Raw genomic sequence first — 27,865 nt, forward strand, 5'->3', positions numbered from 1 at the left:
GAACGAGTTCGAGTCGATGAAAAAATTTATCTGCAGGATTTCTACGATGTAAAAGTTCAGCTTCCACAGGTTCACGCGTCGAGCCATTACAAATCGTCGGTTTGTTCGTTGCGGGAAAATTTCACTTTTTCCATGAAAATCGCATCGTGCCGCTGCATAAATATCCGTGGAGTTGCGGCTCGTGAGTTTTCTGCACGGTTTCCGCTTCTGTACGCGGCTATAATACCGACCACATTTATACTACGCCGGGCGCAACTGATGCCTACCAATCTCCGAGGGACAAAATAAAATGAAGATAAAGAAGAAACGGAAACATAAGAAAAAAGAAGCAGAAGAAACAAAAAAAAAAAAACAACAGGAAAGATACGAGAAACAAACCTGCAAGGAAAACCTGGGATTTGGCCGTACTGAAGCGGTTAGCCGCGTCGTCGTGGTCGGCGGACAAACCGCCAAAGGTTTCGAACCACTTCTCGTTTCTCTTCAGCCACGACCTGTGGACAGAGTTGAGTAAAAAGGAATAAAATCAATGTAAAGTCAATAAGCTCATATAAGGCGGGGTGGACGAACGAGAGGAAAGGATGGAACTGCTGCAATCGAAAAATTCGTATAAATATCCGAAGCAAGGAGAGGGAGAGAGACAGCGGAAATTTCATGTTTCGCGAAGATGAGACGCGCCATGTGACCCCGCGTGTAATTCCGCTGTAGATTGATCGGTCAAGTTTCGTAATTATTGTTTTTTTTTTCTTTTATTTTCTTCTCATAGACTGATTAATATATTATCGAATGTTAAACTGGCGCCGGTTAATAGTTTTGGAATATAAATGGCTAGCGATTAGTCTTTTGCCTTATGAATACTAAATGTATTCTGAATTTTGGTAGCATTATCGCTATATCTATAAGTTAACTTTCATCTAGTTCTCTTTTCCAATTTTCTTACCCCCCATTTCAGTGCGAAGTAAAAACTACGGTGGCAAAAAATTTGATACACGCAGAACATTTTTTCAACCAAATTAACATACTATTAATGACGGAGACTCCGTTCCCTAGGGGCAAATTACACACTACGCGCAAATTCTCAAACAATGTCCTCCAAGGTGATAGTTGATCATGGAAGTCATTCACATTCTACGGTTAGAATCCTTTTTTTTTATCAAACCCGGAAGATTTCGTCGTATCGTTTGTATTAAATTTTCAATGATGACGTATGAAGACGTATGAATTACTTTCCTAATTCGGACGACATTTATCTTGACGATTCTTTGACAAAATTTCGTCAGTAATACCCACGTAATTTGTATTATGAGCATTACATTTTTACATCTTTAACAAAAACGGCTAACATTGAGCAACTTTGCGACCTCCTTAGGATCCAAAAATCGCGTGATAGAAATTCCGCAAAAGGATGTTAATTGGCGGCTGGATTGTAAAGAGCTCTGCAGGACGAAGGACGTAGCGAAAGTGTTAATATAAGTGGTAATATATGTATATCGGTGCAAGTTTAACCTTCGTTGATGACAGAAGAGGCAGTGCCAAGCGTTTTCTTCAGTATTCCAACGCGAACACCCTTTGCGGCAAACTCTACCTCCGCACTCCTCGCAGACGACTCCTCGACCGATCAAAAATGGTTTCAGGCAACAGGAACAACGGCTGTCATCCAGAAGATTTTCAACCCTCTCGCTTTTTTCCGAAGACTGGGCTGCTCTCCTGAAGTTTCAGCAAAACGATAACAATAAATATTTTTCAATCGTAACGGGATTGGTTTTTGAAAATTCAACAAGAATTTCGCCTATCTATTCAATTCAGCAGAAAAAAAAAGAGAAGAAGCTTTTTGCTAAAACCAACTGTTCTTTCGCTGGATTTCCGCTAAATACATCCGGCTTTGCATTGAAGATGCAAAGTTTAATTTACTCTACCTTATTATTTAGAGGTATTATAATGCTTCCGCGTGCGTTCTTTTTTCTCGACGTTTCTTGCGCGCAAAAAGTCGATGTAAATGATCTATTCATGGGTGGGTAATAATAGCGATTAATGATATACGGTATCAAAATTTTATTAAAAACATTTGCATGTCTTAAAATAATTTGCATGTACTTAATTCTATCACAATCAAAAATTAAAAGCACGCTCCGTCATTTTTTCATCAAAAAATAATCGAATTGGTCATCGACATATGTATAATTCAAAGTGCGAGGAAAAATCTAGTCTCGAAATTACATATTTTCAGGTACCGCTATGCTTAAAATTACTGTAAAAATTAATACTAGGTTTCGCATTTTTTTTCTTCTCTCGTTCTTCAGTTTTCTTCAATTCACACGATGTCGCGCGTCCGTCGATATCGTGGAAAGGAGTAAAAACACGAAATGGTGTAAATCAGGTTTAATCCTCGCTGTCAAAAAATACCACAGCTGATCTCGGGCTCGCGTGACTTTCTTCGTCCCTTTCCCAATCGGTTGTGACAACTTTGACCACGACTACTTCTATGGTGATCAGTAAGAACAGCACCATGAACACCGCCATGTTGTACTTTTCCTGTCCAGTCACTACTCTGTCACCCTCGGCGAAAAGCGTCGACACAAAACCGGAGGAAACGTACGTCAACATTTTTCTTGCTGTACACCTCGAATCCTTAACATTCCTCCAGGATGATAAATGTTCCACGATTTCTGTCGCTCCTTGTTTTTGAAAAACAGGTGGCACACCGCGATCACATTTTCCGGTATATACCAAGTGGCCAGATGATGATTTTACGTAAGACTCATTAAATTCGATGATTCTGGTCGAGTCGATCGTTCAAACTACCGTTTTATTATACGTGTGGATAAATAGAGGCGATACTCTTCCGTACAGGTCCACCACACTCACTTTTCAGCTTTCTAGAAGTGTGGAGTAGTTGTGCAACCTTTTAATGCAGCGGACTTTCAGCGAGATAATATTATAATTAAATTCTTGTTACAACTTATTTATTTATTTCTTTTCTTTTCTGTTCAGCAAATTGCACAAGTCGTTAATGTTATTCTACACGAAAAGGATTTACCACTCTCTCACCGTGGCCGATATTGAAACACGTAGCGAACAATGAATTTGGATGACACTCGTCGAACGTAACTCCCACCGCAGCTTAAAACATGCTACGATATTCTTTCTTTGTGCAAACTGCGCCTCCGAAACTCGTTTTATCCGCTCGATATAGTGGGAGTATTTTTCAAAGCTCCACCGAGATGAGATGGACGCTTTTTTACAACGTATATGAGGATCCGATGACGTAGATAAATTTCACTTTATTATTAGTCTCCTTGCCTCCTTGGTGTTTTTTTTTTTCCCCCCTTCGTTTCTTGTCTCGTGTATTTTCTCGCGTAGGTCAGGAAGATCTTTTGCAGGTCGATGTTCACGTAAAATTCGTGTATCAGGTGGTCGTCGTCGTTATTAACGTGTAACTGAACTTTCGTGACTCCTTGTTTTTCTTTGTTTTTCCTTTTTTACTCACTACATCTGACTCAGCATGATTCCAAAATTTCTTCTCACTATTGTTTTGTACGACGAGTCTGAGTCAACGTCGTGTTTTATCATTTGGAGCACGTCCGCCTGAAATGTATCGTCGCGTGATAAGTCACCTCATAAAATTATTTTTTTCCTCGCCTTCGCACTTTTTTCACCACTCCAGGAATTTTTTAATCAAATTTAACTTGTGAATCGATTCAAATTTTTTACCACTCTATTTCTCGTTTCGCGCGATCTCGATTGACCGCATTTCACGTTGATCCTGACGAATCGGCGAACGATTATGTCACACTGAGGTTTCGTTCGTCGAGTTGGCCGCACATGATAACGTTGATAAAATCGAGGTGACAAATGTGACGAAGACAAATACGGACACACCCCCCCGATTCGATATCGCTTCGAGACCGCAAAACTTGGACGATTTTAACTTCTCGGCGATGTCGAAAATTCGATTTTTCTCAGGCACGATAACGTTATTCGAGGTCGCGATTGCATCTGGCAATGTTACAAGTGTGTAGAAAGAGGCGGTCTGTTAGTTTGCGCTGGCCTGCCGGTTTGAAAGTAAGAGTGTTCAGTGGAGGGAAACTCACTCGCGGTATAAAAATGCTGCAGAAAAAAGGAGGAGGTATATAACTCCGAAGGTGTAGCAAGGAACATATAACGTGATCGGTTATGTCATAAAATTAATATACACCAGTTCGAAAATAACTGTTGTCGGTTCGCTCTGTACAATGATATTAAAACTTTCACTTCGCGTAATTTTCGTGGCTATTTATACGTAGACTCTTCGCCAGCACCGGCGATTTTCGATTCACAGATTTCGGGCCGACTTCAATTTCCCAATTTTTTATCATCGCAGACGATTATTTACTGCAATTTTATCGAATCGTTTCCCACAATTCGATCTCGTATTTTTACGAAAATATTTGCAAGATCCGTTCGTTCAGACGGTACGTTGGAATTTCGAGCCATCGGTGATACGTACGAATGGATAGGAAAAAAAAAAAGATAATGAAAAACAATGTATGTCCAGATGTATTATCTTCGAGAAATATGTTGTACGACGGATAGACATCGCCGAACAATTTTTTCGATTCTCGCAAACGTAGACGAGTCCTTGGGGTTTATATAATTGAAAGAGTTAACATTTTTACATTATCGAGAAATTAAAATTCAGAAATCCTGTAGCGGCGGCTACTCTATAATACCGATTAAACGGGCGAGCAGGTTTTTGACTCAATTTTTTCACTCCGGTCTGCAAACTACAGTTACTTAACAACCTGTTATGTGACAAACATCTCCATTCCGTATAAGCAAATGTGTATGTGTATAAAAAATCGTTTCGAGTCTCGATTTCTCTATCTTTGCGTTCGTTGGCATCGCACCGACGAAATTATATACATGCTTATATGGCGAGGTCCACTGATAACTACGTCTTATATATATATTTTTTCGTACATACGAACCCATAGCCGTGTGACATAATCGTCAGACGTAATCTACATACAACTGTACCTCAGATACACACACGTATACTTGTATTCATATCTACTCACACTTCGTCGCATCATTTTATTCAAAGGTTCGGTAAGACGTCGATGAATATGAGTAACGATGACGACGATATGTGTATACGTTATAAGGTAGTGATTGTTCTCGGTTATTTAACAAACGTTGTTGACCTTAATTGAAAATTTTACGAATACTATGGTGCGTACGTACCCACACCATACCCTCGACTCGGCGGAGTTGAGGAATTTCAACGCGCGAACAGAACAACTCGCATCCGCGCGCGATGGGCGAAACCGACTAATTAATGGCGTGAGAGAAAAAGAATCGCGACCATTAGAATACTTCCACATGAAGCGGGACGTTATCCCACCCTCGATAATATCGCGACCCGATTCGGACGCACTTTCAGGATTCATAGTAACGGTCAACGATTCTTTTTTTCTTTCGCGGATCCCGGATCGACGATATTACCGGTACCGGTGTCTACGGGCCGCAAAAAATGGAATGAATTAATTGTCGATGTAAAGTAGAAAGCAGGAATTTCACGTGATCATTTTGCAGAAAAATTATTCACGAAAACTGCAAGTCTACATATGATATTAATTTTTCACGCATCGTTGTTCTCATAGCCAATTTTGGAAGAAAGTCTGGAGAATACGTTCGGACGAGGCGGTGCGAAATGATGAAAGCTCGTTGCGACTGCGTTTGAATAAATTTAACGAGCGTGTGCCTCACAATACCGGCATCATTAGAATGTGGGACTGACGTCCGATCTATCCCAGCCGTTTCCGGTTCGTACGGCTCATCACCGTTACCCGCTTAACTCTCCGTCATTATAATACTATTCCACACTACGTACACCACATCGCAGCCATCGTTGAATCGCGATGATTTACCAATTGCATATCCTGTCGCGTTCGCGGCGATTGTTTTTTCTATTTGCTGCCTGGAGAAGAGAACGACGTCGTGTGTGGAAAACGGGAGTACGACACTCGTCTATTTTGATTTATCGAAGTTCGAATGTATCCGTCGATTGAAACGTCGTGATTTCGAAGCTTATTTCCTCGGCGAGCTAGTTCAGCGAGCGTTTTTCCCACTTCCGCGTGTTTTATTACATACGACATGCAAGATTGCAGTTGGATTAATGGTGCGAAAGGTGAGATATATAGCGCGCCGGCATACCTATTCCTATAACGGCGAACTAGGGTAATTCATTTGTTACATGGTGAGATAGTCATGGGAAAATGCTTTGGTATTATTCAGAGCTCACGTGAAACGAACTTCGTTCTATAAATTACAAATACACACGTGCGTACGTACGTTATTATACATTAGCCTACTAAAATTTCATCCGACTACATGTGCCGTAGCAGTACGCGGACAATGGTGAATGCACTCTCCCCATATGCATAATGACAAGAAAAAAAAGATGCAACTCCCGTTTTTCTATTACCACAGGTGTTTTTTTTGTTGCAGTCAAAAATCGCCTCGCGTGACGAATCGATTCAAATTTTTCACGATAAATTCTTGATAAAAAGAAAAATTTCAATTTCTCACCACTTGTGCGGATCTCTTCTGCACAGTATCGTCCTGAGTATGATATTTTTAACCAATTTTTTGAGCTCACTCGGTTTCATTAAGAACTTGAGCCGACGAACAGCTGTGCTCGACGATAATTCAGAGCAGGTAAGAAAATTGGGGAGGAAAAGAAAATTTCGATCGGTTTCACCAGAATTCTTCGAAACGGTTTTTGACAACTGAGGATATTTTTCGGTGAAAAAACTTTTCTATTCTCACTCATGCGCGATCGTTCCAACTGACGTTAGTCGGTTACTTCCGTACGTATTGACTAGCCTTCGCAACAATCACACCAACAATGAAGAGCCCAGTGCTTCGTACTCCGTTGAAACCCTCAACAAAACTATGTCGGTGGTTTCCGCCGATGTACCTCGTACTTATTCGGTTGCTATTGTTTTATATGGTTTGATAGTTTGATAAAATATTGTGTAATGCGGTTCTCTACCCCGTTGGCGACTTTGGAGTTCCACATAGCATCCTAATATTCGAAGCTACTCAACCGCGGGGTCGTTGCCACGCATCGTTGAGGCTCACGCACTTCCGCTATGCCTTTTACAGCTCGCGAACTTCAGGAACTGACTTCCAATTTGTCGAAGCCCATCGGCGACTGAATGAGCAGAAAAAAATACATACGATGAGCGACCGAATTAAATAGGGGACGAACGAACATTTCCGTCGATCTACACAGTCCTCGAGAAATTACCGTCCAAGTGGGAAAAATAAGACTGAAATGTCGTGTTCCAAATGATGAGAATATGAAATCCTAACGTAATTATGCGTGGATCGATAAAAATAATTACAAATGAAACGAATTAATTTGCAACCAACTTCATCGGCGCCAGGGAGGAAGGTTACCCGACTCTCTTTCAAGTGTGGCATGTTGCGCTCCTCCCAGCACTCGAAACACAATTTTCTCTGAGCGTTCATCGGTGAGGATAGTCAGTAGCAAATTTCCCACCACATTCAATAATCATTTTCTAACATAACAACAAAAACGAAGGAATTCAATTACTTTGACGTAACATCGTTTTTTGGGTCAAGCATACGTACGTTACGACCGGCATTGATTTTTTTACTCGCGTGCGTTTGATGATGGATGATACGTGACGATCCATCGAGTATCACCGTCATTAATTTATGATTTGCTTTGTATTGGAAAAAAATACCTCCGATGTGGTATAGAGTGGGTTTTACTACTCGTTAGTAAAATTGCTAACTATAGTCGTGTTTATGTACACAATACATTTAGTACATGTATTTATACCACAGTCAGACGAGCGGCGCGATGCCAGCGACTCCGAGTCCGAGAGTCGTTTTTATTAGCACCTTCGGAATGCGTCGGTATGATAATTATGAGATTTGCATTAGGATTATGTATCGGTGTTTATCTCGCGTCGAACGATCTCTGCAGTACGCCTGCGGTAACCCAAGTTTCTAAGCTGATTGATTAGCGGATTATCACGCCGTAATCTGTTGTCAGCGGGTCTTCTTTGATCGTGTAAATTTTTAATTATAATTCATAGATATTTATATGAATGACAAAAGGTGCTAATTAAATCCGTTGAAAAATGTCCTCGTTAGTGAAACGAGTTGCGAACTATCTCGGCGAATAAATTGTACGATAATCGACTTGTTTTTTCAATCACCTGTTCAAACTCGCTCTCATACAATTCGGTATCGTCGAAGTACTTTGAGAAAATTTATAGAAAAAAAAATGATCTCATTTCCTTTGGGTAATAGAACGCAAAATCTATTCCTAGAATTATCAAGCAAGGTCTCAATATCGCCTCTAAGATTGAACGCAATCACACCTTACACCCTTGCCTCTGATCTACAGATAAGATAAGCTACACGGCCTCTCGAGACATTGCGGAGTTGCGATCTTGTGTTCTGTCATTTGCACGTTATCTAATCTGGCGTAATTTCAAGTCATTGTACGCTCGTTGGAACATAATTGTTCATCCAGAATCATGGGCGATAGTTTCGAACGGTACTCTGCGTTGAAATAAAGATAATCATTCGACCAACCTGCCGTAGGTTTTAAGAACGAGTGAAATTCCGTGGAACCTCAATTGGTACCGCGTGAGAAATGGTCAACGAACTGAATACAGAGAGAAATAATAAGATAAGACTCTGCTGAAAGTAGAGGAAATCAGGTTGGTCAAAGAGAAGGCAGGTCACACCGTACAGGTGATTGGCCAGCCAAAATGCTCAACCTGGAGGGGATCGTCGGTAGTCGATAAAAATGTAAAAAAAAAAAAAAACATTTTAAAACATAAAATAAAAGTGGCGAGACAATCTCCCGTAGCCAGAGAGTCCCGAGAAGGCCCAAATTTCTAACCGATCCCGAGCAATGAAACGCCGTTCTGAGGAGATCCTCGAGCTTGAACTATTTCCCCTCCTCCATTAGAGAGGGCTGACTGGTTATTAGTGAGGAATTTTCGTTCACATGGGCTAACATGCTTCGTATATCGTTACTGGAATATTTTTTTGGAAAGCGATCATTTTTCGAAGATTCAGATCACTTTTGCCATTTCCTTCTCAGGCGAAACATGGAGATTTGACTTGAATAATTTCCGTAGATGAACATGAATTTCGGTACGCCGCGGAAATTCAAGAGGCCTAATAGGGTTTAAATTTTTAAGTACACATCTCGAGAGATCCTTGGCATATTTTTAACGAACCATTGATTACCGCGATGGCTGGAGCGCGCGCTCTTTCAATGGTCGACCTTCAGACTCGTAGACGTGCACGTCTTTCGTTCCAACACTTTTTGTTTCTATTCCAGCGAGCGGAAAAAACATTTTCCCGTTCATTTATATATATACATATATACGTATGTGCCTCCTTCTGTCCGCACCAACGGACGTGCTAAGGCCATGCTCAGGTATGTTACGTACCTGACAATTGACAAACGTCATAATCGTTTCCTCGAGATATACGTGCAATTATTAATTACCACGCTATGCTACGAGTCTGTTCGTTCCCATGGTAAATTTCAGTAGAAAAAAATCGTCTTCATTGCGTATCTAGCATTTTATCGTCTCTATTTGACGGTGACATTTTCATCGAACTCACCCTTTACGTAGCCCATGGATAACTAGGAAACATAGGCCGGAAACAATACCAGCCGCAACCACGCTTAATCCCGGTGAGACCATAATCATTTTGATGCTAAATGTACGATTCGATATCCGTTGCACCAAAAGTAAATCGTTTCCCTTTTCAGTTATGGACAAAAAACATGATCTCGATTTGTTTTTTTTTTTTACCGGTAAAATATCACTCAGACGATATACCACTTGTTTCACACAATTTCAACAGATTTCTCTTTTTTTTTTTTTTGTATCAACACTCGATTAGGAATAATTACGAACGTTCACCGTCGTGTCTCGAACCGGTAGTTTTTATCTTTATTTTTTAATTATTATAGATCAACGTATTTTTGCGCGCCCTGCAGCTGACACTGTTTCGCAGCTAACCGACCATCCTCTGGTTACTTTCCTTTCGCGACTGTCTCGAAACCTGATGACGATTTGACGACTTGACATCTCCGAGATATCATCAAGTACAAAAGCTGATAATGTGCGATAACGAAAACACTGCGCCCAACCTGCAGTAGAAATAGAATTGAAAAAATAAAAAAAACGAAACAGAAAAAAGAAACGTGATTCTATATCTTATGAATACAGATGAACTTTTTTATTTTCTTTCTTTTTCACCGCGAATTGACGTCCACGCGATGCAATCGCGTTGTTCTCACAAAAATTTGTACCAAATTTGGAACGAGAAGAGTGCGATATTTCTTTAATGAAAAAAAGACGCGTCATTCGGGAACATTTTTTAGCATCCATCGGTTTTGAGAGTCAATATTGGAACGCAACTTCTTTTTGCGGTTCGATAACGATTGCTTATCACTGTTACGATATCGCGTAATATCAGAGTCTTAATTATAACATTGTTATGCTCGAAATGATTACGAAGTTATGTACCGCTCCTGCAGGTATCCCGATTGAAATTATTATTCCACAAGTGTGTACGGTTAATTAGGGGTTCAAGGTTTTCGATTACGCGCGCGATACGTATTTGTTTTGTAAAAAAATGCGAACTCAGGTCGCGCCTTTCAAAAAGGAATTCTTCTTCCATTTCTTCCTCACATTTTGTACAACCGAATTTTTTTTTATTTTTTTTTATTTTACGGTATTCGGACACTCGCAGCACCTGATTCACCAATTTGTTTCGTTAAATTTTTTCTTCACCCGTTAATCCGAGCAGTTTTTCTACAGCGTAATAATTTGTAACACCGAATAGTTCGGGGTCCGGAGAAACGAGACTCTCGGATACCATCGTCTCGAGATGCCGGTTCGTTTATACCGTCTAACGAGCCAAAGGATCGGTAAAATACTCGCCCAGCTCCAGCTGCGGCAACGATCACTTCGACATTCTTACGGACCACGTGCTTCGCGAAGCAGGTTACTATGGGTTACATGCAACGATATACGGCCGGTGCAACGCTATATGAATTCGGTCACTCGAAATTTTCAGTCATTTTCTCTCCTCCGATCACAAGTCGGATGACTCTCTGGAACGATTTTTTTTTCCGAATTATCGATCATCCTTAAGCTATTTTTTGTCTGGCAATGAGATAAGCTCCCGATATAAGCGGAGAGATAAGAGGCGAATCGGGTATAGGAAATTAGGATTGTACGAAAATCGTGCAATTGCGAATTCGTTCCCACAACGGAATCAAATCGTCGGTATTTTATGGCGTAACGAATTTACGCTATTCTACATCGTGCGAAAAATAATTCTATGTATCATTTCGCGCGTTCGAGGTGCTCGGTATTCCTAATTTGTTTCTTTCCATTTTTGCATACGAGATATGACGATATTTATTGCGTACACTCATCCGTCTATGTTCACCGTAATTCATCCGTTTTACGAAATTTACGTGCGCCCGTATCGGCTCGTTGATGATTTAAATGTTAAATTATGACTTACGATAACTTGAGTCGTACGATATCCAAGATGGCCGCATCCCGCCGAAGGACTTCAAGAATCGAGCGGAGCTCCTCTGGCGCGATTTCTGGGTGAAGAAGAAAAAAATCGGTCACTCTGTAATCGCGTTTATTTATTGCACAATCGCTAATCGCGCACGTTATACATTCGATTAGAAAATTTTCACGATTTCCTTTTTTTTTCTACTCAATTCTCTTCACCTGTTTTCATGCGGTTGACTCTTCTTCCGTCGCTGCACATAGTGCATAATTTAAAACACAAAGAACGTGGCGGTGGTGACCTTATGCGTTACATCGATAACTCGAGTAATTATCTACCCGATAAAAAGTCGCAAAATAACTCTCCCATTGGCTGGGGTATGGGGAAAAAATAAAAAAGAATTTGCAAACGCTCGATTATTGAAAGAACACACAGTACACACAGGAGGACCAACCACTGATCGAGCGATTTACATACGTTCGACCATATCTCCGTACAGTATATTCGCGTTTTGCTTCGGGTACCGCGTCGTGGTATAATATGTTCTCGATTTTTTTTTATTCCTCAGTCTTTTTATTCACATAGACCTTTTCCCACGTGACCCAACATCTGCACCTGTCCAAATACATATAATCTTCTCTTCGTCGAGGTGACGTCAACCGTTTACAGAATTTTCACGCGAGCTTGCAAGTGAGGATGTATAATTCGATCGATGAACACCCAGGTAACAATATATCATCGTTACAATAACCCGAGAACCGTAATTATTCTCTGAAATTTTATCGAACATCGGCGAGATCTGAAAAATCGGAACTCGCGACGAAGGTGAAATGAAACGAGACCCTAGCAGTTTTCTCTCTGATTGTGAATACAAGTTCGCCGACTTAATCTGCAGCTCAACGCGTACGGACTTTTCCTCGACGGTTCACAATCGCCGTTTAGAGATACGTCGTGACACTTATTGCGAACGAGTCTCTTTGCGTCCATCGTTAAGTAGTTAATCAGGTTCCAGTAAAACGCTGACATGATTAACAAAAAAAAAAAAAAAAGGAAAACTTTCTTTGAAAAGCGGAAAAGCTGCGATCCGTTCGCGTCGCATCGGCGACGGGTGAAAATAGCCGAGGAAAATTTCACATCGTGACCGATCCATTTTGCAAAAACTTACACGTCACAAGTGCAAGTTTCTTTTTGCCCAAGGTGTGAATTCATTCAGATTTTGGAACGTTCCGATTTCCATATGCTTGCTACTTGCAATTAAATAGGCGCTCACATTTTTCTTCACGTTCTAAGTATGATACTGAAATAATTTTGTTTTTTTTAAAATACATAGAGATTTTCAGGCCACGGTCAACGAAGGTAGGAAGCTACTCGAAATCGTGATCGCGTGAAATTTTAACTCAAGAAAAGAGACAAAAATCAAATAAATAATTATCGATACTTTTCGATGCGAGATCTGTTCGCGAATCGGGAACTTTAATATCGTTACGGTAGCGACGCTTACCGATCGAGTCGCGAGGTGCGATTGTAAAGTTACTCGACGTACCTGCGAAAGATTGGATAATTCTCTGTAAAAAAGTCGGATCTCCTCAAGTGGAGGCGACCAAAGTTACAGCCACGTAAGACTTGCTGCCTCCTCGAATATCGGTATATTTATACTCGTACGTATGAAGAATTACGTAACGCTGCCGCAAGAAAAAACTGAAATGTGCTTAAAATAAAACCGTTATCTTGTCGGATTAAAAAAAAAATGGAAGAAAAAACAAATCATGCACGATATTTCGGATCGTGCATGTGCAGTCGGTGATAAGAGAAAAATATATTGTACTTGTCCGTTATCCGCCAATTCAAATTCAAGGTGAATTTTGTACAGGTGTCTATTCTTCAATTCATAGATGCACGCACACATCTAGTGGCGTAAGGCTTGTTCGGGTTATGGCCGATATAAGTTTCTTGACTCACGAACAAACTTATCGCGAGAAAAGCACACGATGTAAAGTAAATCGTGTGCGATGCAACCTTGTTTCATCTCGAGTAAGAATTACATTAGAGACAGTTTTTGTTGTCTCTCTTTTTTTCTGTCTGAATTCATTATGAGGTCACTGCCTCCTGACCCTGAATTTTTTTGCGCTATCGGTTTCCGTTAGTTCATATTCTCGAGTGATAGACACAATTGCCGCTTTTTATGAAATTCCAAAGCAGCACGCGCAAATTGCGATATAAATACGCTTCGTGATATGTATATGTACAATTTCACGCGATTGCAAACATCCTCGAATTAGCTATCGATACGAAGGTTGCAAACTATTTAGTTCTGTTCTACATTTTCCTTGTCAGGTGTTTGTGCGACTCTAATTCTCAAATCTTGACGATTTTTCGAATTCTTCCTTGACGGAATCATGCAAATGTAATTGAGCACTCCGTGTCTGTAGGTTGCTCGATTGGCACCTCTCTCAATCTGAACAGACACGTAGCAGTAAATTATCTTCTGATTCGAGTCGATATCATCGCCAAGATATTATGGTAAAACATTCTAATTTTAGTCGACTAACGGAGCGAAAATCACGTGCATAAGTCGGGTGCCGTTCACCTACTTTTCAAAAAATTGGTACATCGTCACAGATTTCCGTATCGCGGAATTTTTTTTTCCCCCCTCCAAGAGACAGAAGGGTCTTCTGCGTCATAAATTCATGACCATCAGCTGTGCCGTACGAAGATTATACATAGTTAGTCATTCATAATCCCCCAACGATTTTTGAATTGTAAGCTTGATATGGAATCGATTACATAAGAATTCAAATCGAGTACAACAGGCGATTAAATATGACCAATCATGAGCGCGGAATGATCGAGCCCCAAATTACGTGGTCGAAATAAATCTTTTTCTTTCACCTATAAGACGTCGTATATTATTCAACGGTTAAATATTTGCACTCGTAAAAATTTCGGTGACTGAATCATCGATAGTAATTCGCGAAGTCCGTGACGTTGGAGAGGCGAAAAGAAAATAGAAAAAAATCCGGTGACGGTTGTCGAATAGGCGATCGAGTAGAAAATGGTGTAATTTGTTCATCGATGAAAAATTAAGCTCTCGCGTTACTGAACTTGCAATTAAGATAACGCATGACTGTAATTTTCTTATAGTTCCATCAAAATTTCATGCCATCCTAGGAGTGCATCGCAAATCGGTATAGCGAATCGAGAGAACGATGACGTACAAGATTCGAACATGAATCACGGAAGGGGTACGATAGTCACGTACGTAAATCTACGTCACTCACATTTACGAAGAGCGCGTACCATTGAGAAAAAAAAACCGCGGACGGTCACCAATACCTATTTGAATTACGTGTTGGTACATGCGATGAGATGAACAAGTGTGGGACACGTGACAACTTTATATTGTTAGATTTGCGCAGAAGCAGTGAACCGGCCACGTTTCGACGCGGTACCGCTCCAGACTTTCGATTTAAGTTTAGTTTCAGTCGGTGCCCATCGTTCGACGGACTCGGTTCTTGATACATAAGAAAAAAAAAAAAAATAAAGGAATTAACAAATAACAAATCTCTACAGAGTCGAAACATCGCCACTCCACGAGACGGAAGACGCGACCAACCAATGAGACTCCTCCTAAGGCTGATGGGAACCAAGCGCGCCAGTATTATTCGAAATATATCGAACGCATGATTTTTATGGTCACGATATATTCCACCCCACAATTATCGAATAGTATTCGTCAAGTATTATTTAATGTAAGATAAAATTTCAGTTACATTCGTATGTTCCGTGTACCTTGTTTTTTTTTTTTTTTTTTCTGCTGTACAAGAATCCGAATGAATTTTTATCAGACGTCGCGTGATACGTAAGTTGAAATTGAACGGCTAAAGTACAAACGAAGCGATATCGCGATATCGCTGTTATACACTAATACAATGTTCAATTCACGATCGACGCAGATCAATTTGCGGCAATTCTCTGTGACATAAATAAACACGTGTTCCAAAGTACGTTGCTCAGATACTCCGGAATTCATTCGCTACAAGGAGCTTAAATTTCACGAGACTTTGAAGCTGAGCAAGGATAAATGTTGAATGAGGATAAATTCAACAGGGATTTGCGGTTTTTCGAAAACCTATTGCGTAGATAAAGTTTCTCCGTCTAAACACTGCGGTAAACGAGCTTAGATGTACGCGTACGACGATTAATCTCTATTGTCAATCCCGAGACACGTGGACGACGAATTTCTTCGTTGCGAGGGAAAACACCGCCTCAATTTCAGCCGACCGATATAATTTTCATCTTTCATACGGAATGAGAGAAATTTTCGTTAGCTCAAACCGATAACGGGTAGCTACTCATTTCTGGAGAAAAAGGAAACAGGGTTTCACAGACTGGAGTGAGATAATTAAAAAAAATTGTAACAAAAGTTCGATGAAGAAGTGAATTGGATTTTAATTGCTTACAGAAGTCGGTCGAGTGTTCGTTACCTCGTTTATAATAGAAATTCCGCATTTGTTGAGAGTGGCAAATTGAAAATAAAAGAAAAACAAAAAGTCAAACTCATACGAAGAGTTGTCTTCTAAGGTGCAACGTTTACGGACGCGGAGGATATTATTTGCGTGTACATAAAGTGGTAAGTAACGTCGGTCAATTGTCTCTCTTCACTCTTCATGCTCATCAGCATTAATCTGTTTCGATCAAATTATACTCGTTCGAGTGATGGAATAAAAAAGAAAAAGCATACCGTACGTAGAACAGTCTTTTCAAATTTCTTGTCTTGATTTTTCGTTTTCTTCCTCTTCGATAGAATTCTACACGCCGTCATGTAATCACAGAATCCTGAAAATTACATGAAAGTAGAGAGCCGAGGTATCATAATCTGATAGATAAAATTTGAAAAGGCGTTTTCTTGCGACCTGCAAAAACAATCCTAAATGTTCAAAGTAGTACGTCATCCGTTTCTCCTTTTGAAAAATAGCACCTGTTGTTAGGCTGAGAGATGAGTTATAAAGAGAGAAAAAAAAACCTTCTTCATTATTCCCTGTGACAATTGTACTGCAGCAATGTGCACCAATTTCGCTTAGTATCTGTAAGAGATAAAGCGCCTACGTTTTTCCCTGTCATTTCTGTTTCTTCTCTTTTGATTAAGAATTAGTTAAATTGAGTGCTTAATTAACGATGATGATTATACTCGCATGTAATCAGACTAATTTTCAAAATTATGCAAGTTTCTAGATTACATTGTGCCGACTGATGAGATTCGCGTAGACTTCTACCTGCACTATTCTACTAGTTATACAGGTGTAGATAAACTTTCAAGTACAATGATAATGGTGAATATTAAATGGCTCTAAATCATAAACGACCATATTTCTTTCCTCGCGTCAATTCAAGTTTATTAACAGAGTAAGATAAGTAATTATACTGTTGCAAATTGTTAACGTGCGAACAAACCGTCTTAGACATCTCGTAAACCCCTCACCTGAAAAAGGGGAGAAAATAATTCTAATAAAAGTTTTTTGGTATGTGTTTTTTGGTCACAATTTTAGACTTCAGAAATACAGAAGTATGTCCGACAAAAAATTGTGGAGTCGGATTGAACATTATCTTCCTTTATTTTCTTTCGAAGATCCATCTCTTAGCCTACCGTATTTGTGGCAATATAATTGTTGAAGGGAAGAAATAATTGACTGACAAAAATCTAGATCGATATCTAAGACGGGAAACGTGAGAAATACGTTCCTGCAAATTATGCAAAAGAGGCAAACATTCGCGTCCGGGTGTAGGTACGATATACAACTTACAATTAGTTAAAGTGATATGCGAATGGGTTATAGGAAACACTACGAAACGTGGCGATGCAATTTGCGAACTCGTCTTCGTTAATAATATTCTACTGTTAGTTTTGTCATTTAATTTTCATGCGAATAATTGAAACTAACGACGAAAGAAAGAAGAGCGAAAGAAAGCAGGGGAAAAAATGAAAAGAAAAAAGTACAATTAAAGAAGAAAGGATGAAGAGAGACAGAATTCTTTATAATTGGGACAGTTGTGCAGGGCTGCACCTCTTGCGATTTAACGACGTGACGTTCTCAAAATATTTTCATGCAAGCCACCACCACCTCGAGGCTGGACCATGTGTATAGTACTTTCAGAAATCTAGTGAGAATTCTTTCTAAAATCCAGACCCAACCCGCCGTGCCCCGAAATTCCACTTCGATACTATTGAAACTACGTAGTTGACCTTTGTTTATCGCTCTGATTTGAATATCCCTACGAATGTATCGTAGAATCGTTCATTAAACTATCTAAATTAAAAGTGACTTGGCCCACAAATACGAGAGAGCGAGAGAGAGAAAAAAGAAGAGCTGCGGTACTGGCGTCAGTACCGTAGGAGGAAAAATATATCGGAATTAATCGATTCTGGGAAAGTGTGTTTTTCCTTATACGATCGTAGAAAAATTGTGTCTAGTAGAATTTTCTTCGCAATGGCAGTTTTTAATTTTCTGAAAATTTGATCTTCGTCGGTTGAGCCGACCTTCGGAAGTGATTGTTCATTTTCGGTCGATGGCCTCTGCCGTGATTCGACTAAGCACGTGATAGTTTCGCGTAGCGAATCGAAGAAGAAATTTTTATGCTCGACCCACAAACATGATCTGTTCCAAAAGTAGAAGAAACTCGCTTAACGTCTCTGCGCCAAACCGTCATCGGTCGTCAACGCTACGATATCTGTTGAAAAATTAGGATAAAAATCGTATGCTTAGCTTTTTTGTGGTTCCGATTTTTGGTGCATCGGATTTGGTGCATTCGCGAACCGACCCGATTGGTGAAAAATTGAAAAAAAAATTGGTTCTTCCACAGGCACAACCTACGGCTGGATTCTGGATCAGCAAACTACAGACGAGTCGACTACTTCATCTGCATTTTCCGATCGTTCTGGAAGCCCGACGATGTCTAAAAATAATGCCGATTACTTGAAATCCGTTGAAGGCGGTGTCGTACAACCAACGCAGGTGAGACCAATCTACCTCTCTTCATGAATTATTTCATCGGTGTTCAAAAATAATTCAGACACACACTTACGATATTCCGATCACGGGGAACAACGGCGACGAAAAATTCATTTTATAGGTCAGACATCGATGGAAAAATCATTATTTTTTTAACTTCTTCAACTTCAATCCTGCTCGATTCACAACCACGTTGATCAATCGCTACCGAACTGTATACGTACTTGTATATGCATAATATATTTTTGCTTTGATGTTCGGTACTCCAGAGTCATTGAAAAACGTACACGTACGTACCTATAGACCTACTCATGTACACAACGGTGCACCGCAGCCACCGGATTCATACCGTACAGCTGGATGCTCGAAGTAATTAAGTTCCTCGTTTTTATTCCATCATGGAGATTTGAAAAAAAAAAAAATCAAAGTTGAAGTAGAAGCGAAAAACTTTCTCTCCGTTCGCTTTAAAATCAGCGAGTTTGCCACGTATTTTTGCGAAATCGAGTTGCGTGTTTATTTATCCATTTATTTTCTTCGTCAAACTGGAGTAATTATTCCTGAAAAAAATCGCTGGAAACTGTAGGCTGGTATAAAAACTTAAAAAATGACGAATTCGGTGCAGGGAGTTGTTGATTACCCGCAGTAAAATCGGAAGGTATTATTTTTCCATCTAAAAAAAAAAAAAGAAACTTGTTCTGATTTAGTATTCATATTTGTATGGCATCGATTCACCGAGCTTATCTCACCGTAACTCCTGTCGGCGCATTGTCGATAAAGTTAAAATAAGTCAACAAGTGCTAGAGAATTCCAAATTTGAACGCCCCAGATTGTCTTTAGAATTATCGACGATACGCTACGGTCATTATTTCACAACGACGTTCGCATTAACAATTACCTTCATTTATTTGTTCTGAAAACGGAGTCGTACAAACAACTACTTTCGCACAAAGAGACAAGGAAAATCCGCGCAATCTCTTGATGACAAATAACGATGAATAACGCATCTAGGAACAATTGAGGTTCGGTGGGGTTGAAATCCGAATGACGTGTGTGGAGTAGGTTTTCCCTAATCCATGGACGATCCTCAAAAGTCCGACGTATCCGTAAAAGTTTTAGGGTTACCGATATCGACGGGAGGGTGACGAAGGCTTCGTTTTAATGACGTTATCTTTTCATCTCGATAAAACGCAGGTCGTTGAAACGAAGGTGTTCAAACGAAGATGGGCGATCTTGGCAATATTCGTATTCTACAGCGCGAGCAACGCGATGCAATGGATTCAGTACAGCATAATCGCCAATCTGGTCATGAAATACTATGGGATTAATAGTTTCGCCGTGGATTGGACCAGCATGATCTACATGGTTCTTTACATCCCGTTCATATTTCCAGCCAGTTATCTTCTGGACAAAATGGTGAGTAAAACGTTCGTAAATAATTGAATTACTTGATTGCCTGGAAACATATCTAGTGCAACTCGGTATTAAATGTAATTCAACACGATTTAGACGTAGATTAAATGCACGCAACTGTACGATGATCTTCACATGCGTTCTACCTAAACCCCCCGTTACACGCGTGGCTATTTATCTACTTAGTAATCTTATTATTTCGCACTATCTTTGTATTCTGGTATTTAAAGCCATCGAAACTAAAAACAAGAAGGTTTATGAGTGTCGTTTGGTAATTGTTACATCAATAATATATGTACGGTACAGTACAAATATCAGAGATAAGAAAACGGGTTATCCGACATTCCTTGATATGCAGTGAAAAGCAAAATTATACGACGACTCGATTTTTCTCAGCGACGATAATTGTACGTTACATTATGTAAAACTAGAAAAACAAATGTCTGGATCATCGAAATTGTAATCGACGACGATCGTTGATAGATTTTTAAGATTCGTGCGATTCCTGATATCTCAGCTGCCTTCGATATTGATCGCGAATCATTTCACACCTCTTTTCTTTTTTCCCCCCCACGTATTGCGGGTCTATATTTAGGTGTGTCGAGAATTAATCGATCCACAAATAATTGGATTATTACCAGAAGGAAGGTGAGGCGGACATGTCGAACCTCATCGAAGTCGACAGCGTAAATTGCTTCGGAATTAAAACGAGAAAATCAGAACAGCGCATACCAAACCCGTTGCCAACGGAAATTGGTGCTCGCTTTATTTTCTTCCTTTTTCATGCCCACATGTTCAGCCCGACTCGAAGCGAATGGAAAAAGTGATAATGATTCCCGTTATCAGACGACAAATTGAATCGCGATTAGATCGATGTCACAAGGTCGTTGTTAGGCTGCCGAAAATGCCGAGATCGATTCGGGATTAAAGCACCCGCAAAAGTTCCAGTTTATAAATAACCGCAAGTTCATTATTTTCCAATGTATTTGCAAACCCTTCGACGATAATAGCCGTCGTCGTCGTCGTCGTTATTTTAGACGAAATAAATTTTTTCCGCAGACACAAACAAAATTGACGTAGAATAATAGATATGTATAAGTATTATAGCCACGATAGTTTAATTCCTGTACACCATACGTATCGGGAGTGTTAACGATTTGGAGGGTCATAAAAATTAACTCTCCTTATTTGACTCGAGTCATAACTAAGAATAATATCGACGATACGCCTATCCATGTAGCGTGTATCGTTGGAGACGCGGATCATTGTATGATTTTCTTTTACGTTGCAGGGTCTGCGGGTCGCCGCCATTTTGGGTGCCGTAGGTACCGCGGCTGGGGCTTGGATAAAGGTATTCAGCGTCGCCCCGGACCGTTTTTGGGTAACTTTTCTGGGTCATTCGGTCGTAGCTTTGAGTCAAGTCTTCGTTTTATCGGTACCCGCACGTCTGGCGGCCGTCTGGTTCGGCCCCGACCAAGTGAGCAGCGCTTGCAGCATCGGAGTCTTCGGGAATCAGGTGAGCGAATCAACGGCGACGAAATACATTTTGAAATTTCAAAAGCGACGCGGAGACCTTGACGAAACAAAAGTATGAGGAAAAAAATTACCAATTTCCTATGCGATCGTCCGCGCACGGGGATTCGTATGCGAAGGGTGCACTGCGAGATCTGGCGTGGTCATATGCAGTTTACGTCGTGTGCATAACAACGCTAAGCGTAGTCCCCGGTCGTTTCAATCCGTCCCGCATAACGCCCACGCTTTAAAAGCTGACCACTCGCAAGCTCGGCCGGACAACGTTTAACCTGTTAGTTTTGATGCGACGCACCCGGTCGGTCGGTTAAAGTTATAAGCGACCCAATGTAATTAGATGGGAAAATCTGTGGGCTCGGGGACCCACGGGATCTCTATTACGATGTGCGAAGGGGTCCCCGTGCAGTGTGCGGCAACCCCCTGATTTATATTAGTTTAGAAATTTTCTTCTCCGCGAGACGCATGTACGTGTACAAGCGTGTCGGAATCGATACGTGGGTTACGTGAATGATGTTTTTATTTTTTTTTTTTTTTTCTTCAATCACGGTACGATATTTGCATGTTGATATACGCCGCTGCAGCGGCGGCAGCGGTCTGTTGATGCGTCTGAGCGGGCAGTACCGGTCCGTTACATAATTTATTGAATTTATCCCGCATACGTATACGTATACGAGGCATAATTAACTTATGAATGACGATGGCGGGTATCGGCGATGTCTCGTCATTGAAAACGATCACCATTCCGAGGAGAATATGCCGGAGAATCACCTAATTGAATATATGGTGCATGAAAAAAAAAAACTTTCTCGACTTGAAAATAGAAACGTATTTGTCGTGTCGCGCGATCTAGTTGTATATCATAATTTCCTATCATGTAATCTCTAATCACTGGCAAACAATGGCAGTAATCGGTATTGTATATACAACATTTCGAAGCATGTAAGACATATCGGTGATACATCGCACGTAACTATAAATTAAGATAAATGCGATCGCACCTGCTGTTGCCGGACTATCGTTCAGATTGTTACACTGTATCGCATCCGATAAGCGTTATTATGCGGAAAAAAATCTGATAAATCAATTTAACCCAAGTTCACGATCAGCTGTTCATCTAATAACTCCAGGTGTAAGTCTCGCGGTCCTCAAACCTTCGATCTCTATCTAGATTTTGGCACAATCGAAGGAGACCCTCAAGTGGAAAAGTTATGTCGACCTTTGCTTTTGCCTCTACACATGTAACACGTACACGAGACGAGCACAAAGTGCTTATCGATCCGAACCCCATATCGAATTAGTTCGCGGTTATAACTTATAACTCGCGGCGTAAAAACGTCGCTTTTTCCTTTCGTTTTACCTTCGTGGTTCAAAGCTGTCGATGAGAGAACGGGAAAAACGTTGCCAAATATTTGTCTTACCTGTAAATTAAATGAGGCAACGGAACGGGGAAAGAACAGAAATTCCTTGTTTTCGTCTTGGCCCGGATTCGAAACGCGACGAACGTTGATTACCAGGCGCGATGTGCGTCCTGTGAAATGATAAAAATGTTGAAATGAAATTTTCCTCGGTGAAAGAAGCTGCGTGGGACAAGAAAATTAGGGCTACTTTAACACGGGGATTTTACAGGGGCAATTGTCATTTGAACGCTCAGTTTAACGATTGAAGCAAATGTTTTATAGGAACGTATACGAGTACGTCTGAAGTACTTACACGGTTCAAGGGTCGTGTAAGTAGGATATGAGTAGGTATCGCGGCAATTTCGTTGCGTAATAATGGCCATCAGGAATTATGCGAATACATGTGCATATAACTATACTGTATCCACAATGTACTCGCTGTGAAATGATATTTCGTTACCTATTCATATCCTGATACACGGTGATGTTCGAAGCAATTACTTTTGGCAATTCAGGCTTCGGCTTATATTCGCCATCCGGATAACGTGATGACCATCGCGATTTAAGGACCCTCATTACCCTCCTCAATAATAAAATAACAGCGCCGATCGTGTATCATGCGAAATTTAATCCAACACGCACGCAGGTTTCTCCGTATGATTACGTATGAATTACTTTTGGAAATATACCGGGCAACATGTTCGACCGTACAGAAGAATTAAGCGCGAACTTTGATTGGCTGAAGAGCAGCCGGTGGGTGGCATTTTATGTGTAACAGGATGTTTGCGTGTCCAGGAAGAGCAAATTGCTCTTCGCGTATTTTTACTAGGTAAATAATTCATATTGTTGTATACCAAAGTTAATTGAAACGAACTTCTGAATGATGACACAAAATTGGTCAACTTATAGATGAAAATTCTAGAGATTACAAAAAAAATTTATGACGTAGATGAGGATATACTTGAAATTGATTCGTCTATCTCGTCGCGTAGATTATTCTTCCTTAACTAAAATCAACAGCACACGTCCAAAAAAATTAATACGTAAGTCATATCGGAATCGAAAACAGGTTTTGTAACGTCAAATTTGACCACGAATTACAGACGCGGACGGTAATCGTGCTCGACCACTAATTTGCGTATACGTTCATAATATTTACCAATTTTATTCTATATTTAAAAACGACTGCATTCGATGCGCATTTTTACCGCAGTGGAACGTTAGCGCAGTGTTTCAATGCAATATAGTAGAAATCTGAATAAGTCAGAATCAACGATTGATAGAATAATCGACTCATCCAACGACTACCTCAAATTTCAGCTCGGCGTTGCCGTGGGCTTTCTTTTTCCTCCAATGTTGGTACAAAATAGCGACGACTTAGCGGTCATTGGAAAGGGTCTTCAACTCATGTTCTACATCGTGGCCGCGATTACATCTGTAATTTTGGTTCTCATCGTACTCTGTGAGTGGAAATAAGAACAACGAAAAATCTCTTCGTGTAAAATTATGCAAAATGGTTACAAGTTACGGAACTCGATTCTTTTGCGTTCCAATTGCAGTTTTCAAAGCGGAACCACCCCTTCCGGCAAGTTCGGCTCAAGCGGTTCAGAGGGATGCTGAAACATCGGAAAGTTTCATGACTTCCTTGAAAACTTTGATGACCAACAAGGGTTACCTATTGCTCCTACTCAGTTACGCCATAAACGTTGGGATTTTTTACGCGCTCAGTACCCTCCTGAGTCAAATATTAGTGCACTATTATCCCGTGAGTATAAAATTATAGAATTATTAAATTTGCATGACACCAAACATATTGATTTTCGCTCGCGTTTCTGCAGGGAAGTGAAGCCGACGCTGGAAGAATCGGTCTCGCCATCGTGTGCGCTGGTATGTTGGGATCGGTCTTCTGCGGTATCATTTTGGACAAATCCCACAGGTTCAAGTGAGTGTTGATTCGAAACTGATTCGATCTATCGGAAAAAAATTTCGAGCGAGAATCTAAAAAATCGTTTGAAAAATTAATTTCAGAGAGACAACGCTGGGTGTATACGTATTATCATTCGTGGGGATGATAGTTTTCACATTCACATTGGACTGCGGGCAAATATACGTCGTGTACATAACGGCGGCGGTTTTGGGGTGAGTCTTTGAAGTTGTAGCGTATCGACCGACAACGGGGGGGAAAAGAAAAAAAGAACAAATCAGCCCTTTTAATCGAGGCAACTCGTTTGGACCGTGACGTGATTTATCTCGTTTCAGATTCTTCATGACGGGTTACTTGCCGGTTGGTTTCGAGTTTGCGGCAGAATTGACTTATCCAGAACCGGAGGGTACGTCCGCCGGACTTTTGAACGCCGCTACTCAACTCGTTGGAATATGTTTCACAACTTTGTCCGGATATCTCTTCAACGCCTGTGGTGCCTTTTGGTCAAACATTGCTCTATCCGTTATGTTAGCGGTCGGATGTCTCCTCACGTCGCTCGTACCGAACGATCTCAGGAGACAAAAGGCCAAACTCTGAGTTTAATCTGGAGATTTATTCGCTCCACATCTCCTGAAACGCATAACTATAAAACATGCATTTTCCTGTAGATATAAAAATGGCGGGTTACCATCCGCTTGCCCCGTATGAGTCCGAGTAAAACGCACATGAAAAGAAAGAACCTCCTGAAAGATAAAAAAACAAAATCTTTCATTGTTACAATATGGAGGTTTTTCTCATTCATCTCGTGACGTTGGTGATATGATCGTTGATAGTATACATAAATATTGTAACTAATTGTTACGCCCTGCAGTATATTATATTAAGAAAATGATATTTTACTATTGAACAAGAAAAAGATAAAAAAAAAAAAAAAAGAAAAAACGATATGAAAAAATCTAAAAAGTATTATATACGATGCGTATGCGAATGAAAGAAAAAAAATATGGCAAACTTCAAATGAATCAATAGTTTTGTCAATTAATAGCTCGCATATGGTATAAAATAAATTATCGGTAAGTTATTGACATTCGTTTATAATCAATTGCTACGGCGCATAATCTAGTTTGTCTGTAATATCAATGCGAAGTATTATTATAAATTAATAATGGTATACGAGGTGTAGACAAAACTCTCGTCAAAACCTCCAATGGGTACATACATAATAATTCCATTCAATGTTTATTTTTTCACGGTTTGTTACGTCAAGATAGATAACGTTAGACAATCTGTTTATTTTTCATTATATAATTGGAAAAACGAAGCATACGTCGCGAATCGATGGTACGAACACGTACCGAAAGTATAGTGAGAAATTTTATTGCCGACAAAACGTTCATACCTAAGTAATGAAAAGGGAAAGATGTTCATCAGTGGAATCTCATATTGACACACATTATTGACGATGAAAAGTATTATAAGCGCAAATAAATTGGCGCGCGGTATTATTCATTCTCCTTTTTCCCATTCACTTCTTTATTATAACGCATATTTCTACATATAAAAAGTTTTGGTTCTATCTTCGAGTTTTTTTTTTGTTCACTCAATTTTTTTCATCAATTATTTTCCTCGCCAAAACCGACTATTCAATTGAAACTTATGATCCGGTATTAACACCGCAGTGAGAAATAACGGGCAAGATCCTAATTTTCTCGACTATTCCCACAAAGAAATTCCGTCATGGGAAATTCTCGAGCTGTAATAAAATTAGAAGGAAAAAAAGAAGGAAACGGAGTCGAAAAGTAATTAGGATGGTGCAAAGTATGGGTTGTATAATATAATGAAGTTGTCCGAGATTGCAGCCTCGTTTAGCATCGAGTATAAAGTACATGGATTCATAATTTCATGTGCTGTATTAAGAGTACATTAAAGCAATGATGAATGTTTGATAATCGTTCGTACAAAATCTGACCACCTGCATAGACGTCGGGTTCAATGTACCTTAGACACTAAAAAATGTGCAGTACGTTTGTGATAAAATACATTTTACGACCTACAAGTTCGGAAAAATGGGAGAGAAGAAAATAACAAATGTAATAATTAATCACTAATTGATAATGAAGAAGAATTCCATGAGCCGATTGCGTTATATCGTTAGCGTAGTTAGATTTTATATGATAAAATATCTGAGTAAAAAAAAAAAGAAAAAGGAAGAGATATTCATAGATTATATTTTTCGAAAATAGGATCTACACGGAGTTTTACGACTGTTAATTGATCAAGTATTTAAGGGATAGTCCTGAAATGGCAATTTTAGTCAATTATAGTGATATTAGTTCAGTAATGAAACTCTATTTATAGACTTTTATGCTCATGTGTAGCTAGAAATTGATCCGTCTCTAGATAATTGATATTCCTGGGTGCTTTGAATTCTGAATAGATATTAAATCTGCTAAATAACGATAATGAATAGCAGCTAGAAATTATCAAATAAATCTAAGAGGATAGTATGCAGCAATAAGTGATAATATATTTTTAGATCGTATATGAAAAATATTTTTCGTAAGAATCTCTTCCAATGTATACCTGTAATTCATCTGCCAAAAATTGTCTATCGTCGATTGAAGCGTGTTGACGTTAATCTATTCTTACGATTCCTGTATTATTTCATTTTCTAGATCGCTTTCCAGGCGAATCATTTTAATCGTCGATAAATTTTTCTTTCATTTTTTTATCACTTTTTTTTCTGTACGATCTTCAAACGATTATCATGTTGCCAAATCGTTACCGAACTTTCTATTGCAGTCAAGATTACAACATAATTTAATAGGATTATTTGACGTCCTCTATATTTTCTACGAAATTATATATTGTCATCATGTAATATGGACTTGACAAAATAAATAATGATTTTCTTCGATTATTCCAGAGATGACAACGACTAAATTTACTTAAGCATTGTTCGGGTACCTCCACCGTACATAAAATATGGGAAATATTTTTATAAATGCTCT

At 39.7% G+C, this 27,865-nt stretch overlaps 2 protein-coding genes across 9 annotated transcripts in view; one reads left to right on the forward strand and one right to left on the reverse strand.

Moving 5' to 3' along the window:
• The window catches only part of LOC105692601, a 33,761-nt gene extending 21,742 nt beyond the window's left edge, over positions 1–12,019 (reverse strand). For 3 of the 6 annotated variants that reach the window (XM_048654204.1, XM_048654205.1, XM_048654203.1), the window contains exons 1-4: positions 11,808–12,019; positions 11,590–11,703; positions 1,504–1,704; positions 379–491 (exon numbers count right to left, since the gene is read on the reverse strand). In XM_048654204.1, the coding sequence (XP_048510161.1) occupies positions 379–491; positions 1,504–1,704; positions 11,590–11,703; positions 11,808–11,854 (475 nt within the window). In that variant the 5' untranslated portion in view covers positions 11,855–12,019. Of the gene's footprint in view, positions 1–378; positions 492–1,503; positions 1,705–6,567; positions 6,663–9,666; positions 10,235–11,589; positions 11,704–11,807 lie in introns of those variants that run through there. The other 3 variants (XM_012411894.3, XM_012411895.3, XM_020856207.2) reach the window with 3 other exon arrangements.
• A 109-nt stretch (positions 12,020–12,128) lies between these two features.
• On the forward strand, positions 12,129–27,774 carry LOC105692608 (uncharacterized MFS-type transporter C09D4.1). 3 transcript variants are annotated; one of them, XM_012411915.3, is made up of 10 exons: positions 15,051–15,335; positions 16,049–16,216; positions 18,445–18,596; positions 19,785–20,006; positions 21,295–21,519; positions 24,251–24,392; positions 24,490–24,695; positions 24,769–24,872; positions 24,959–25,069; positions 25,190–27,774. In XM_012411915.3, exons 3-10 carry the CDS (start codon positions 18,534–18,536, stop codon positions 25,449–25,451), a joined length of 1,335 nt encoding a protein of 444 aa, XP_012267338.2. In that variant the 5' UTR covers positions 15,051–15,335; positions 16,049–16,216; positions 18,445–18,533; the 3' UTR covers positions 25,452–27,774. The 3 variants fall into 3 exon arrangements, with proteins under 3 accessions (XP_012267337.2, XP_012267338.2, XP_020711876.2); XM_012411914.3 differs by lacking the exons at positions 15,051–15,335; positions 16,049–16,216 and adding an exon at positions 12,129–12,310; XM_020856217.2 differs by lacking the exon at positions 16,049–16,216.
• Positions 27,775–27,865: the final 91 nt, after the last annotated feature.

This window comes from Athalia rosae, chromosome 4 (genome assembly GCF_917208135.1).
Source record: "Athalia rosae chromosome 4, iyAthRosa1.1, whole genome shotgun sequence".
In the NCBI taxonomy this organism is placed as follows: domain Eukaryota; kingdom Metazoa; phylum Arthropoda; class Insecta; order Hymenoptera; family Athaliidae; genus Athalia; species Athalia rosae.